At 57.5% G+C, this 13,156-nt stretch overlaps 1 protein-coding gene across 2 annotated transcripts in view; it reads left to right on the top strand.

Moving 5' to 3' along the window:
* Positions 1-12,641, top strand: part of FAM163B (family with sequence similarity 163 member B) — a 34,612-nt gene extending 21,971 nt beyond the window's left edge. The window contains exons 1-3 of one of the 2 annotated variants that reach the window (XM_009187909.4): positions 4,634-5,470; positions 9,442-9,557; positions 10,258-12,641. In XM_009187909.4, coding sequence (XP_009186173.1) covers positions 9,465-9,557; positions 10,258-10,665 — 501 coding nt within the window. In that variant the 5' untranslated portion in view covers positions 4,634-5,470; positions 9,442-9,464 and the 3' untranslated portion in view covers positions 10,666-12,641. Of the gene's footprint in view, positions 1-4,633; positions 5,471-9,441; positions 9,558-10,257 lie in introns of those variants that run through there. The other variant, XM_021927080.2, reaches the window with a different exon arrangement.
* Positions 12,642-13,156: the final 515 nt, after the last annotated feature.

Raw genomic sequence — 13,156 nt, 5'->3', positions numbered from 1 at the left:
CAGCATGCTAGATCCCTCAACATGTTAGATCTCTCAACATGCTGGATCCTTCAGCATGCTAGATCCCTTAACATGCTAGATCTCTCAACATGCTAGATCCCTTAACATGATAGATCCTTCAGCATGCTAAATCCCTCAACACATTAGATATCTCAACATGCTAGATCCCTCAACATGCTAGATCCTTCAGCATGCTAGATCTCTCAACATGCTAGATCTCTCAGTGTGATAGATCCCTCAACATGCTAGACCCTTAACACATTAGATCCTTCAACATGCTAGATCCCTCAGCACAGTAGATCTCTCAACATGCTAGATCCCTCAACATGTTAGATCTCTGAACATGCTAGATCCTTCAGCATGCTAGACCCCTTAACATGCTAGATCTCTTAACATGCCAGATTCCTGAACATGATAGATCTTTCATTATGCTAGATCCCTCAACACACTAGATCTCTCAACATGCTAGATCTTTCAGCGTGCTAGATCCCTCAACATACTCGAACTTTAACAGGCTAGATCCTTCAGCACACTAGATCCTTCAACATGCTAGATATCTCAACAAGCTAGATCCCTCAACATGCTGGATCCTTCAGCATGCTAGATCCCTCAACATGCTAGATCTCACAACATGCTAGATCCTTCAGCATGCTAGATCCCTCAACATGCTAGATCCCTCAACATGCTAGATCCTTCAGCATGCTAGATCTCTCAACATGTTAGATCATTAAGCATGCTAGATCCCTCAACATGCTAGATCTCTCAACCTGCTAGACCCTCAACATGTTAGATCCTTCAACATGCTAGGTCCCTCAACATGCTAGATCTCTCAACATGCTAGATCCCTCAACATGCTAGATCCCTTAACACACTAGATCTCTCAACATGCTAGATCCCTTAACATGCTAGATCCCTCAACATTCTAGATCCCTCCGCATGCTAGATCCTTCTGCATGCTAGATCCCTCAACAGGCTAGATCTGTCAACATGCTAGATCCCTCAACATGCTAGATCCCTCAACATGCTAGATCCCTCAACATGCTAGATCCTTCAGCATTCTAGATCCCTCGGCATGGTAGATCCCTCAACATGCTAGATCCCTTAATAAGCTAGATCCTTCAGCATTCTAGATCCCTCAGCACACTAGATCTCTCAACGTGCTACATCCCTCCACATGCTGGATCCCCCAGCATGCTAGATCCCTCAACATGCTAGATTCTTCTGTACCACTGAGCCCACCCCCACCCCAGAGTTGGGATCCCACCTCCTTGGGCCAGACAGCCCAGGTGTTCCCTCCTCTGGGCAAGCAGAACCTGGAGCCAGAGGTGGCAACTCCAGGCCTGACAGCAGCGGCCACAACTCAAGCTTTATTTTTCCAAGCTATTCCCCAAATCTTTCTGTTCAAGGTCCTTAAGCAGCGTGGTAGCCTGCCTGACAGAAGGGCCCTACAGGCCAGGCCTCCTGCCAGCATGATCTATCTGAGCCCTCCATGGCACTGCCTGCTGCTCTGCCCCAGACAGGGCCAGTGGTGTCCCCATCTCCCAGCATCTCTGACTCGGTCTCAGCAGAAAGGGGCTGGGACTGGCCAGTGGTTTTTGAGCAGAGTCTGCGATTCCCTGGTGCCAAAGCAGGGAGTGCCACCAGCTTCCCCATTGCCCGACCTCACGGCTCAGGGTGTGGGGGTTTCTCACCTTTGCCTCCATGGCCACTCCTGGCCTCCTGGGCAGATGGCAGCAGTGAGGTCCTGGCGAGTACTGGGCTCCCACCTTCCCCTCCCCTCCCAGGCTCGTCTCCCATTCCCCCATCACCGTTTCCTTTTTTCTGTCTCCTTTCCCTCTCTCTGCTCCAGGGGCTCCCAGGGAGATCCCAGGAAAGAGCCTCAGGGACTCTAGCCTGAGAAAGTAGGGCCAGCTAGACCGGGCAGAAGCTGAGGTTTGAGGCAGGCCTGACTCTTGGGGTGATGGTCTGAGTGCCCCACCTCCCTCAGACCACCCAAAGCTCCAGCCCAGGAGTCCCAGCCACTCATCTCCAGGAGACCCAGGGAGCCGCCAGGCAGCCCTCAGCCAGGGCCCCCTCTCCTCCCAAACCTTCCTGGCGGGAGCTCTCTCAGCTCCACCTGACTCAGTCTCTAACTGTACTGAAGGTTAGACCCTGCCCACTGGGTCAGAGGAAGCAGTGACCCCTGAGGACCAGGAAGCCCCCAGGAGGCTTTGGCACAGCCCCATGACAGAGGCCAGGAGGCCTGATCCTGACACTCCCTGTCCCGCCCTATGGTGCCTGAGGTTGGCAGACAGTGATTTCCTGGGGACCAGGTCAGGGGGGGACAATCACCTTCTCCCTTCAGTTTCTTGCTTCCTGATTATGGCTCCAGGGCTTCCCAGCCATCCACAGCTTTGGCGTTGGCTCCAGCTCCTCTCCTCCTGGTCCACAGCACCCCTCGACTCCCCTTCTCAGCTCCACACCATGCCCATGGTGGGCCAGGCAGGGCTCCAGCCCTGGGTCGCCCCGGTCGCGTGTCAGCTGAAACTGGTCTTGAGACTGGCCTCTGTGGCTTGGACTCCAGACAGGGATGGGCTTTGAGCTTCAACAAGACTCCTTGAAGAGCAAGGTCCGGCGTCTGTCCAGTCGGGTTTTCCGTTGCTCAGTGGATCTTCTCACTCTTCTGGCCTCAGTTTACTCCCTAGAAAATATGGGTCAGGTCATCTCCTTGCAGAGATGTGTCAGACCCCCTGCTTCCCCGATGGCCTCGGGAGTGGGCTCTGGACGGTGGCCGAACCACTCTTGCCTCAGTTCACGCCACCACCTGGGAAAGCCGCCCGCGCTGGGGGGTCCCAGGGTGAAATGAGATGAATGTACAGAGTCCCGCGAAGCCTGGCTGAGGTCACGCTGGTTCTTACGACCCCTGACATGGTTGAATGACAGTCCTGAGAAAGGCAGGGACCCATTGCTCCCCATCACATCCCACCCCTGCCTCACTCCCACCCAACTGCCCAGCTCCAGCTGGCCCAACGTGGAAATGGCTTCCATTCTTCAAGAGCACAGACACCCCCAGGCATCACCATTTGCATTTTTGTGCCAAACATACTCCTGCTAGGCAGTGAACCACAGACCCTTAGAGTCCCTCCATGGTACTGACCCCAGGGGGGCTCTCCAGCTGCGGTCTGGGGGGAGCTTCTGGAAATCCGTGAAACCTCAGAAATGGCCAGCAAGATGCCGTGGTCCCTGTGCTCTTTCTGGGGGCCCTCCAAGGAATCCAGGCAACCACGGGGGCAAACCCTGGGCACAGGCAAGTTTTCCGAACACCAGCTCCCCACTCCGTGCCAAGCCTGGCAGCACCAGTCCCCCTGCTATGGGCATTTTCTGCCTCCTAGACAGACCGCAAGACCCTCAGAACCTATAGTGGGCAGGGGTCTGATTCACTGCCCCCATTTCCCCCGCCGCTGAGCTGGGGATACAGCTGGGAAGACAGACATTCCAGGTGCTGTGGGGAACTGCCCTCCAGGCCCCCAGACTCCCTCCTGCCAGCCCACTCCCAGCCGGGCTCTGGATAACGTCTCAGAGACCAACCGCGGCAGCGCACGGCAGCCGAGCACTTCCTCGTCTGTTTATTACTGAACGCCGGCATCTGGGAGCCCGCGGAGCATGAAATTAGGAACAAATGTGCAGGAGGTCTAGACAGGAACTCTGCGGGCTGCTCTCCTTCGATCGAGGACGCCGGGGCCCTTGGGCTTCCAGGTAGTGGGAGCGTCTTTGTAACCAGACAGATGTGTTTGTGGAGGAAAAGGCACTCTGAGTCTCCGTAAGCCCTCGATGAGACGCCAGCATGGGGAGGAGTCTGACCGTGAGGCAACAAGCCTGGGTTCCAGGTCCAGCTCTGCCCTGGGCCCCCAGGGTTGGCCTTCTCTGCCCTGGCCTCGGTTTCCCCATCTGGAAATGGTGGGCACCCGCCTCACCTGGTTAGAGGGGCCGCTTGTGAAGCTGTCAGATTGCAGGGCCCGTGCAACTGCACTGCCGTCGGGGCGTCTGTGTGTTGACCAGGCTCTCCTGTCCTGGGGCCCGGTTGGTTTGGAAGGCGCGGGGCTGGATGAGCCAGAGGGCACAGCCAGTGCCGAGGATGCAGGCCTTGGCTTCTCCCTGGCTCCTACCACGAGCGCTGGGCATCTCAGGTGAACAAGGCAGACAGAAGCCTTCATTAAACGTCGCCTGGGCCCTGCACCATGCAAGGCAGTGGCAGGGGCTGGGGCTGGGGCACAAAATAAATAGGCTCTGGGGGTCCGTTCCTGTGGGCTTTAAGGCAAGTGAGGGAGACGTGGCAAGAGGGACAGAAAACTAGCAGAGTCTGAAATTCAGCACAGGATGTGTGGCCCAGATGGCGGTGAGCAGGGGGTCTCCTGCCAGGGAAAGGCGGGTGTGGGGAGAGGGCTCCCGGGGGAGGCAGGTGAAGGCTGGTGTCTGGCTCTGCTGCCAGGTGTTTCCTGCCCCACCCCCAGCTCCACGCCATTCATTCCTCGGTGCCGGTGCCGCAGGAGACAACTGAAGCTTGTAAACGCAGCTGGCTCTCCCTGCCGGCTGCAGAGACTAGACAGGGCCCTCAGAAGGGGACTGTTGCCCACCCAGGCCCCCTCTCCACAGACTCTGTGGACAGGGGTGGGGGACGCACAGGGGAGCCCCGTCTCACAACCTGTCCCTGTAAAAACCCGGGGTGGGAACAGGGAAGCAAAGCCATTTATAAAGCTTTAAAACCAATTATGGTCCCAGGGGGCAGATAAACAATTCAGCGCTATTCTCGCCAAATTGCCTTGGCTGGCAGTGCGGAGGCTTCAAGGGAGCTGGAAGAGGGGGGTGGCCCGAGTCACAACCAGGCGGCAGAGTGGCCTCCGCCAGGCTGTCACTAGGCCTGACACGCATGGCTCTGCCTCCAAGGCTTGGTCTGGGCTGTTCCCAGCACCAACAGACCCTCTCCGTCTCCCAGCCCATCCTTCACGGCCCGGCTCAGAAACTTCCTCCTCCAGGAAGTCTCCTTTGGTTCCTCCCCTATCCATTACCACCCTGAGCACCCAAGTCCTCCCCTGTTCTCTCAGGCACTCAGCTTTCTCAGCGCACAAGTATCCTTGGGAGCCAAAGTGTCTGTAGCCCTTTCCCTTCTCTGCCTACCCTTGGAGGGTGTCATCTGGCTTTATTGCTTTATCACTTGATGCTTGTTTACATTTTCATAATCCTGACTTTGTTGGGTGTCTAAATCATCTGGATTCCTGGCAGGGCCGATTAAAACTCCACGTCCCCCAGAGTGGGGAGGAATCAGTGTCTAAACCCTGCCACACCCATCTTACAGATAAGGAAACTGAACCCAGGGAGAGGCCTCTGACCCAAGGTCACCAGCAAGAGTAGAGCAGGACGGAGGCCCCTCAGGCGTGTGTCACCTGGGCCACAGCTGAGTAGAGTCCTGGAGTCCCCAGGGAGGAGGCTGAAGGTGAGCACTCAGGGAGGGCAGCAGGCGGTCGTATTCTTCCCCCATTAAATGAAGGGGTGGGATGTGGTCCTTCTCAGCTCTGGCGTTTGAAGTTTTGAAGTTCTGTGGTGTGCGTTAAAGTTCAGGAAGGCTTCCTGGAGGAGGAGGGCGCGTGCTGGGCTTTGATGGTGTGGTAGGCCCGGGGGGATAGGCATCCCAGAGGGTGCAGCACAGCAAGAGCAGAGGGGAGGCAGGAGAGTGGGGGCCCAGGGAGGCCGTGTTGCTGGGAGCTGCTCGGAGTGAACTGTGGGCTGATGTCAGGCCGGGCGCTGGTGGAGCTGCCAGTGGAGTGTGTGTCTGTCGGCCATGCCTGGCCCTGGGACCTGGCGCCGTCTCGGGCGTTGCTGCTCCTCGGCGGGCGGGCGTGTATCTGCCGAGCGAGGCTGAGAGGCTCCAGCTGGACCAGCCCGGGTGTTGGAGGGTGGCTGCTGACAGCCCTGGGCACCTGGCCTGAGCCGGCACCCTTCCCGTCACACCGCCAGGCCGCTCGCTGCTGGAGGAGACCTGGACCCAGAGGAGCTGCAGCCGGGCGGAGCCAGGGACCAGCTGCATCTCAGACCTGAGAGAGAGCTTTGCAGCGAGCAGGGCCAGCTCCCTCAGGGACCCGAAGAAGGACTCAGCCCCGGGGAGGGATGCGATCCTGAGCACATCAGCACAGCACTGAGCACGGTGGAGCTGCTGTCCCACACAACCCCTGGGGGTCTCTCGTTTTATAGAGGAGGGAACTGAGGCAGAGGAATGGAGGCGTTGAAGGCCCATTCTTGCAGCTAACCCGAGGCAGAGCCAGGCTGGCACTTGAGGGCCCAGCCTGAGTGTCCTGTATGGCTCCGCAGTACCTGTCCCTGAGGGAGCCCCTCAGCCCAGCCACGGCCACCTGCAGTCTCCATCGTCCCTGCAGTCTCAGCCTGACAGCAGTGGGAGCCCCTCCACCCAGGGACATGCTCCCTATGGGAACGCCGTGGCCCCCACTGCTATCAGTAAGCCCCAGCCGTGGGCCCCCAGCCATGGCCCCTAGTGGAGGGTGGTGCTGAATTTTAATCCCTGCATGATCACAGGACAACACTCGGGCATGAGCCTCAACCTCCCTCAACCCCTCCCAAGCTGTGCGAGTGCCCTCAATGGTGAAGTGGGGCCATAATTACCTGGGTGCAAATAGCAAAAATGCACTCCAGGTGACAGGCACACAGCAGGAGTCACTCTGCAGGTGTCAGGGAGGGATCGGCACCAGAGTCAGGACCACAACGGCAATCTCTCCCGCAGCTGTGGCTGGCCTTCCTCGCCCCCTCCGGGGACCAGCGCCTTCTGCCTCTCCAACATGTGGCTGAAAACTCCACCCGTGGCTACAGCCTGGCCACAGCCTGAGCACTCATGTCTCTACCCAAGGTCAAGCGACCAGCAGGGACCGGCCAGTGTCTCAGGTTTTAATTCCATTTCCCAGGAGAGAGGCCAGCTGACCCAGTGTGGGGTGCACGTCCATCCTGAACCCAGTAAACTGGCCCAAAGGGCAGCAGCAGAGGGCTCAGATGTGGCCACCAGCCTCTTGGCTCAGAGCAAAAAGAAGAGGGCCATGGCTAGGCCAGCACCCCCAAACCTGATATCAGCACAGCATGTGCTTCCCCAAAGGTGCTGTGGTATTCAAGACATTCATATGGAGGAGATAGGGGGTTTAGCAGTCGGGGTAGGGCGGCAGGGGCCCCAAGGTGGATGGTAGCAGCGGATCCAGCCCTGACCTGACCCAGATCCCTCATCTTACTGGTGCTGGGGCCTGGGCAGATCACTTCTCTCCAGGCCTCAGTTTGCTCCCTAGTGGGATCATTTGAATATCAAAAAGAATCATGACTGCAGTGGATTGAAACACATCAAATATATTTTCAAAAATCAGTGAGATTGCACTGGCGAGTTTCCACACAGAAAGGCAAGCTGGGGCAGACAACAGGCTGGGACCAACAGGGACGTGGGGCCTGCAAACGGGACAGGGGCAGCCTTTGGTTCACTGAGAGGTGCGGGTCTGGGCTGGCCTGTTCTCCATCCTCCCGGCACACACACAGCCACAAACCTCAGGGCACCAGCTCATTCTGATCCCTGATAAAGAGAGGAACGGAACCTCTAAGACTTCCCTCTGCAGGCCACATGCTAGGGTAGCCACACAGATGATAAGGGAATGTGCTTTCGAGCTTTTTCAAGAAGAACTGGAGCTCATAAACGCGGAAGGAAGGACACCATATGGAAAGTTACTACTTCGTAACTCCCAGTGAAGTAACAGATCCAGGTCATGCACAGGAGGCTACAGCAATGGTCCGGGAGACCCACGGGAACCTGGCGACGGGAGAACGGGCCGAGAGCAGCTGCGCCCATTAGCTGATTGTGATGTCAAGATGAGAGGGACAGCAGACATCAGGCCCCTGGAAATGATGCAACAGGAAGCCAGTTTAGAGGAGAAACACTGATAAAGGAGCATGTTCAATGCCATGCAAGGAATTGCGGCCAGTTCCAGTGCATGGAAAATTCCGTCAGATAAACAACCCAGTTTCTCTAATAAACAACGTGGGGGTGCGGGGCGTGAATGGGTTTCGAGCCGTTCTAGAGCAAAAGGAGCCAAACGCAACTACATCCTGATTTGAACTAACCAACTGTAAAAAAGGCATTTCCAAGATGACAGGAGAAAGCTAAACGTAGGCTGGGTAATTTTTTAAAAATCCTCCTCCGTCAGATTCTGCACTGAAGTATTTATGGGTAAAGTGATATGCTCTGTGATTTCCTTTAAAATACTCCAATCTCTTCCTCCACCCCATCCCCCAGCAAGAAAAAAAAAAAATGAGGCTTGGGAAATTGAGGAAGGGAAGTGGCGCCAGCTCCCACTGTTTTGTGAGAGGTGATTGTGAAGCATTCAGGAATGCTGTAAGCTGCTTGTCAAACCTTGCTTGAACTGCAACTGGCCATGGTAAGAAAATCTACGCCACAAAAATCAGCAAATGCTCCCAGCCGGGAGCTTTGAGAGCTGGTTTATCAGCACACCCCAGGACAGGGATGAGCTGAATGCAGCAGCCACTGACAGCATCACTCCAGCCTCCCTGCCTCGTGTTTGGCGGACGTTCTCCGTAAGAAGGAGTTTGCAAAGGGCATGTCCCTAGGCCTGGAAATCCCACTTCTAAGAATGTATCCTGAAAGCCACTGAAGCAGGTTCCAATGGTTCCCATTACTTAGCTACAAAGACGCTTATTAAAACATTGCTAGAAATATTTCTTTAATGTAAGAAACCCAAACGTCAGGCAGGAACTGGTTTTCAGTTTCGCAAGATGAAAAATTCTGAAGATTAGTTGCCCAACAGTGTGAAATATACCTCATGCTACTGAGCTGCACATTTACAAATGGAGAAGATGGTACATTTTATGTGTGCTTTACCACAATTAAGCATTTTAAAGAAAAGGGATCGGTTACATGAAACAATGGAATCGGGTTAGAAATTATGTTGCAGAAGAAAATGTAAGGATATGACAGAATAATGGTGAGATGAAAATGCAGGGAAGCAGGTTACAAAACCATATGTTCGGCTTGACTGCATTTGGGTAAATTTTAAAACGTGCGAGCTTGTAGAGCCAGGCTGGAAGGACGCCATTCATTGAGAGCATGCTACGCTGAGCATGGAGAGACACGCTTGTAAAAGCGTCACAAAACCCTGGGCTATTAGCGTCCACCTTCTACAGATGTGGAAGCTGAGTCTGGGAGAGGGGCAGGGACAGAGGCCAGCTGAGGCAGAGCAGGGCCTGGGGCTGCTCCTGCAGCCCGTCCCAGGCAGAGCCCCTGCTTCTCCCGGGCACATCCTGGAGTGCTTTTTTTCCCCTCAGGCTTGTCTTCTCAGTTCTCTAGAATAGCACGGGTGACTTTTGTGGTGAGGAAGCGTGATGCTCTAAAGCTGGCGGCGTGTGTTGCAGGCTGTTGATGGAGAAGGGGGCGGATGACAGCCGGGACCGTGGTCATCACCGGGGGCATCTTGGCGACTGTGATTCTGCTCTGCATCATCGCTGTTCTGTGCTACTGCCGGCTCCAGGTACTCCCGGGTGGCAGGGAAGGGGACAGGGCGGGGAGGCCCGGAGGGTGCCCCTACCTCGGGAGGGAGCCCCGCGTGAAGGCCACAAGGGTCACGGCCCGGGAAGTGGGAAAGCCCTGTGGCAGAGAAGCCACACAGCAGAAGGCAGCCGGGAGCCTACCACAGGGTTCAGTAAGACGTGCCTGACTCCCCTCACCCAGAGCTTTTAATGAGGCTCAGAGACAGGAAGGGACTTAGCCAAGGGCACCAACTGCCCAGAGCAGGTGCCGCAGTAAGCACTCCCTTCCCGCCTGCACTCCAGGGCCATCCAGGGTCCCCATGTCTCCCTGAGAGATAATGGGGAGCCATCGGGGCAGGGCGAGGCAACACAGCTGCCAGTGCCTGTGACCCCCGGCTCTGCTGATGTGGGGCTGCGAACCCCTCCGTGCCTCAGTCTCCCCACCTGCAAAATGAGATAACAGTCACACCTGCGTGTGGCTGGGCGGAAGAGATGAGTGGATCGTCGTGACGTGCTCAGCACTGTGCCTGGCCTGAGCCAGACCCATAGCACTGGTTAAACAGCTGAGGTGTCAGGCCTGGGCTTGGGCCACCCGACTCCCGCTGTGCCTGTCTCCCCTCCCCAGTCAGGGGTAGCCTTTCCCGCGTGTGGGTTCCGGGGTGGGAGCAGGCGGCCACACGGTCACCGTCCCTCTGCCCGCAGTACTACTGCTGCAAGAAGGACGAGTCGGAGGAGGACGAGGAGGAGCCGGACTTCGCCGTTCACTCGCACCTGCCCCCACTGCACTCCAACCGCAACCTGGTGCTGACCAACGGGCCGGCGCTCTACCCCACTGCCTCCACCTCCTTCAGCCAGAAGTCTCCACAGGCCCGCGCCCTGTGCCGCAGCTGCTCCCACTGCGAGCCCCCCGCCTTCTTCCTGCAGGAGCCACCGGAGGAGGAAGAGGACGTGCTGAACGGCGGGGAGCGCGTGCTCTACAAGAGCGTGAGCCAGGAGGACGTGGAGCTGCCCGCGGGGGGCTTCGGGGGCCTGCAGGCGCTCAACCCCAACCGCCTCTCGGCCATGCGGGAGGCCTTCGCCCGGAGCCGCAGCATCAGCACCGACGTGTGACCCGGGCCCGCCCCCGGGACCCTGGCCTGGAGGGTCCTGAGACCATGGGGGGATTCCTGTGGCACACCCACCTGGCCCCAGGCCCCAAGTGGGGCTTGGCTGAGCCCTCCTCGAATCCTTGTCCTCAGGGGAGGCCCAGGCTTGGGGAGCCCCCAGGCTCACGGCAGGGATAAGGCTCACTGAACACAAACGTGTCCTGGGGGGAGGCACAGCTGGGGCCTGGGGCTGGAAGGACCAGGTGACCATACAGCCAGCCGGGCGTGCACCAGGGCTCTCAGGCTCGGAGGCCACCGATACTCCTGATGCTTCTGTCTCAGACCCAACAACTTGGCCATCCCAGGAGGTCTCCATGTGTCACCCCCTCCCTGGGTCTCAGCCTTCTCACCTGCTCAAGGAAGGGATGACCTCAGTGAGGCCCAGGGCTCTGCAGCAAGGCCCTTCCTGGCAATTGCAGACCAAGGATTCTGCCCCTCCACCCTGAACTCCGGCCTCTCTCTCTTCCTCTATTTTTCCCTCTCTCTCTCTCTCCCCTACCCGTCTGTCCCTCTCTCACACACACTCTCCAGGGTTCAAGTGCCAAATATCTGCCCAGGCTGAGACACATTGTGCTGAGCTCCCTGCAGATGGACAGGTTGCCCTCTAGAAGGGAGACTTTCAGGGGCAGCAGGGCCCTTGGGATGCTCAGCCCCGACCGGCTTTTTAGGGGAAGAGGGAGGCACGGGGAGAGGGAGAGGCCATGTCGCAGCCCACCTGCCGTGGGAGAGGCAACGCGGAAACGTATAGACCCAGTGCTCAGCCAGAAACAGGGCCAGCAAGCGGCAGTACATGGAGGCAGCCCGAGGCTCGTTAGGTTGGGCAGAGCCGTGGCCCAGGGCTTGAAAACCCCCGAGTTCCCCATGAGATTTGGCTGACCCTTCCCACCCTTGGGCCTCAGTCTCCCCATCTTGTGTGATGAGGGGCTGGTCACAGAGAGACCCTGAGGACAGAGGTCTTCAGGCTCTGGGTCTCAACAGGAACTGAGAGCTCCAAGGGAGACAGAGCTGCAGGTCACCTCCCCTACCTGCTTCTCAGCAGGACCTAGGAGGCCCGTCCCAGCTCCTGGTGGACCCCAAGCAGCTGGAACCTACTGCTGCCATCTGAAGACCTCATCTGAGCCCACTCTCCCTCAAGCACACCCACCCAGGCTGAGGTCTCCTGGGAATTTTCACCCGCTCTCCTGCTGCTAAGGAAATGACGTCAGTGGTTACCCCAGAGAAATGCCCCAAACCCCGGGACACTAGCTGTCAGGGAGGCAGCCCTTCCTCAACCAGAAAGAGGCAACTATTTCCTCTCAGCAACCTGGCCCCAGGAGCCCCCTTCCCTCTCTGGGGCTCTCCCTCTCCTTCTGGGCCCTGCCATGGAGCCCCAGGGCCGGGGCAGCCCCTCTCTGCCCAGGGAAGGCACGGTCCTCAAAGACAAGGCTTTGCAGGGCAGTGGCCTTCCCTGAGCTGAGGGGTGGCCTGCGCAGGACACTTCTTGCCCTTACTCAAAAACGAAATCACCAGTTTCCAGAGGCTGTCGAAGACATAATTGTTATGTTTTCAGTTGTTTACCTCTTCTTACTTTCTCCCCTGCCTGGTTTGGATAGGCCAGTGGCATTCACCCTTGAGGTCCCTCGAAGCCCTGGCCCCCCCGGGCCCGCCCACACCTCTGGCTTCCCCTGTGCATCCTGTGAAGTGTGTTTCTGATGCGTTAGCGTGGGGGGTGGGCTCGGTGGGGTGGGGGTGAGGGCCCAGAGCTGGCCCATGCTGTGGCTGTTCTGATTCAATTTCCCACTTCCTTTCTGGTCTCCATTCTCTCTGTAGATATGTAGATCTCTTTGAAACGAAGTAAACACCCATCCCTCCCAGCTCACTCTTCTCCACCGTGGGGACCTGCTGGGGCAGCCGCTTGCTCCCTGAGGAAAGTGAAGGCCAATAAAACATCTCCCACGTTCCCGTGCAGCGTCTTCAGTCCTCCCGGGTGTCCAGGCCGTCCACACTCACGCTCTTCCAACTTCTAGGAGGCAGAGTCAGCTTCTCCCTCAGGATGCGGCCAGTCGGGCCAGGGCTCTACCCGGCGGGGCCAAGAGCTGCTCTCTGGCTGGGGGGCACAGCAGTGGGCCACGTTTGATTTTGAGTTTCCCGGGTGGCTATCCATCCTCCAGCATTGAGAACTACCAGGATGGACTCTGAGCCCCTGGACAGAGGGTTGTTGGGGGACAGGCTGGGTCCCCTGGGACAAGTGACTGAGCATCTCTGGACCTCAGTTTTAGCCTCCGCACAATGGGGTAATCACGATGCCTGTATCGTGGGGACCTTTGGAAGATAAACCCAGGCAGAGCTGAGGAGGTGCTGGGCACAGAACCTGGCATACAGTAAGTGTACAGTAAGTGCTGGCAGAAAGGAGCAGCTGGGAGGAAAACAGTAAGACAGGAAGAAGATGTGGGTGGGGGGAGAGAGGAGGAGAGAAG

Source organism: Papio anubis, chromosome 13 (genome assembly GCF_008728515.1).
Source record: "Papio anubis isolate 15944 chromosome 13, Panubis1.0, whole genome shotgun sequence".
Taxonomy (NCBI): Eukaryota; Metazoa; Chordata; class Mammalia; order Primates; family Cercopithecidae; genus Papio; species Papio anubis.
This window is presented reverse-complemented; position numbering and strand designations above follow the sequence as displayed.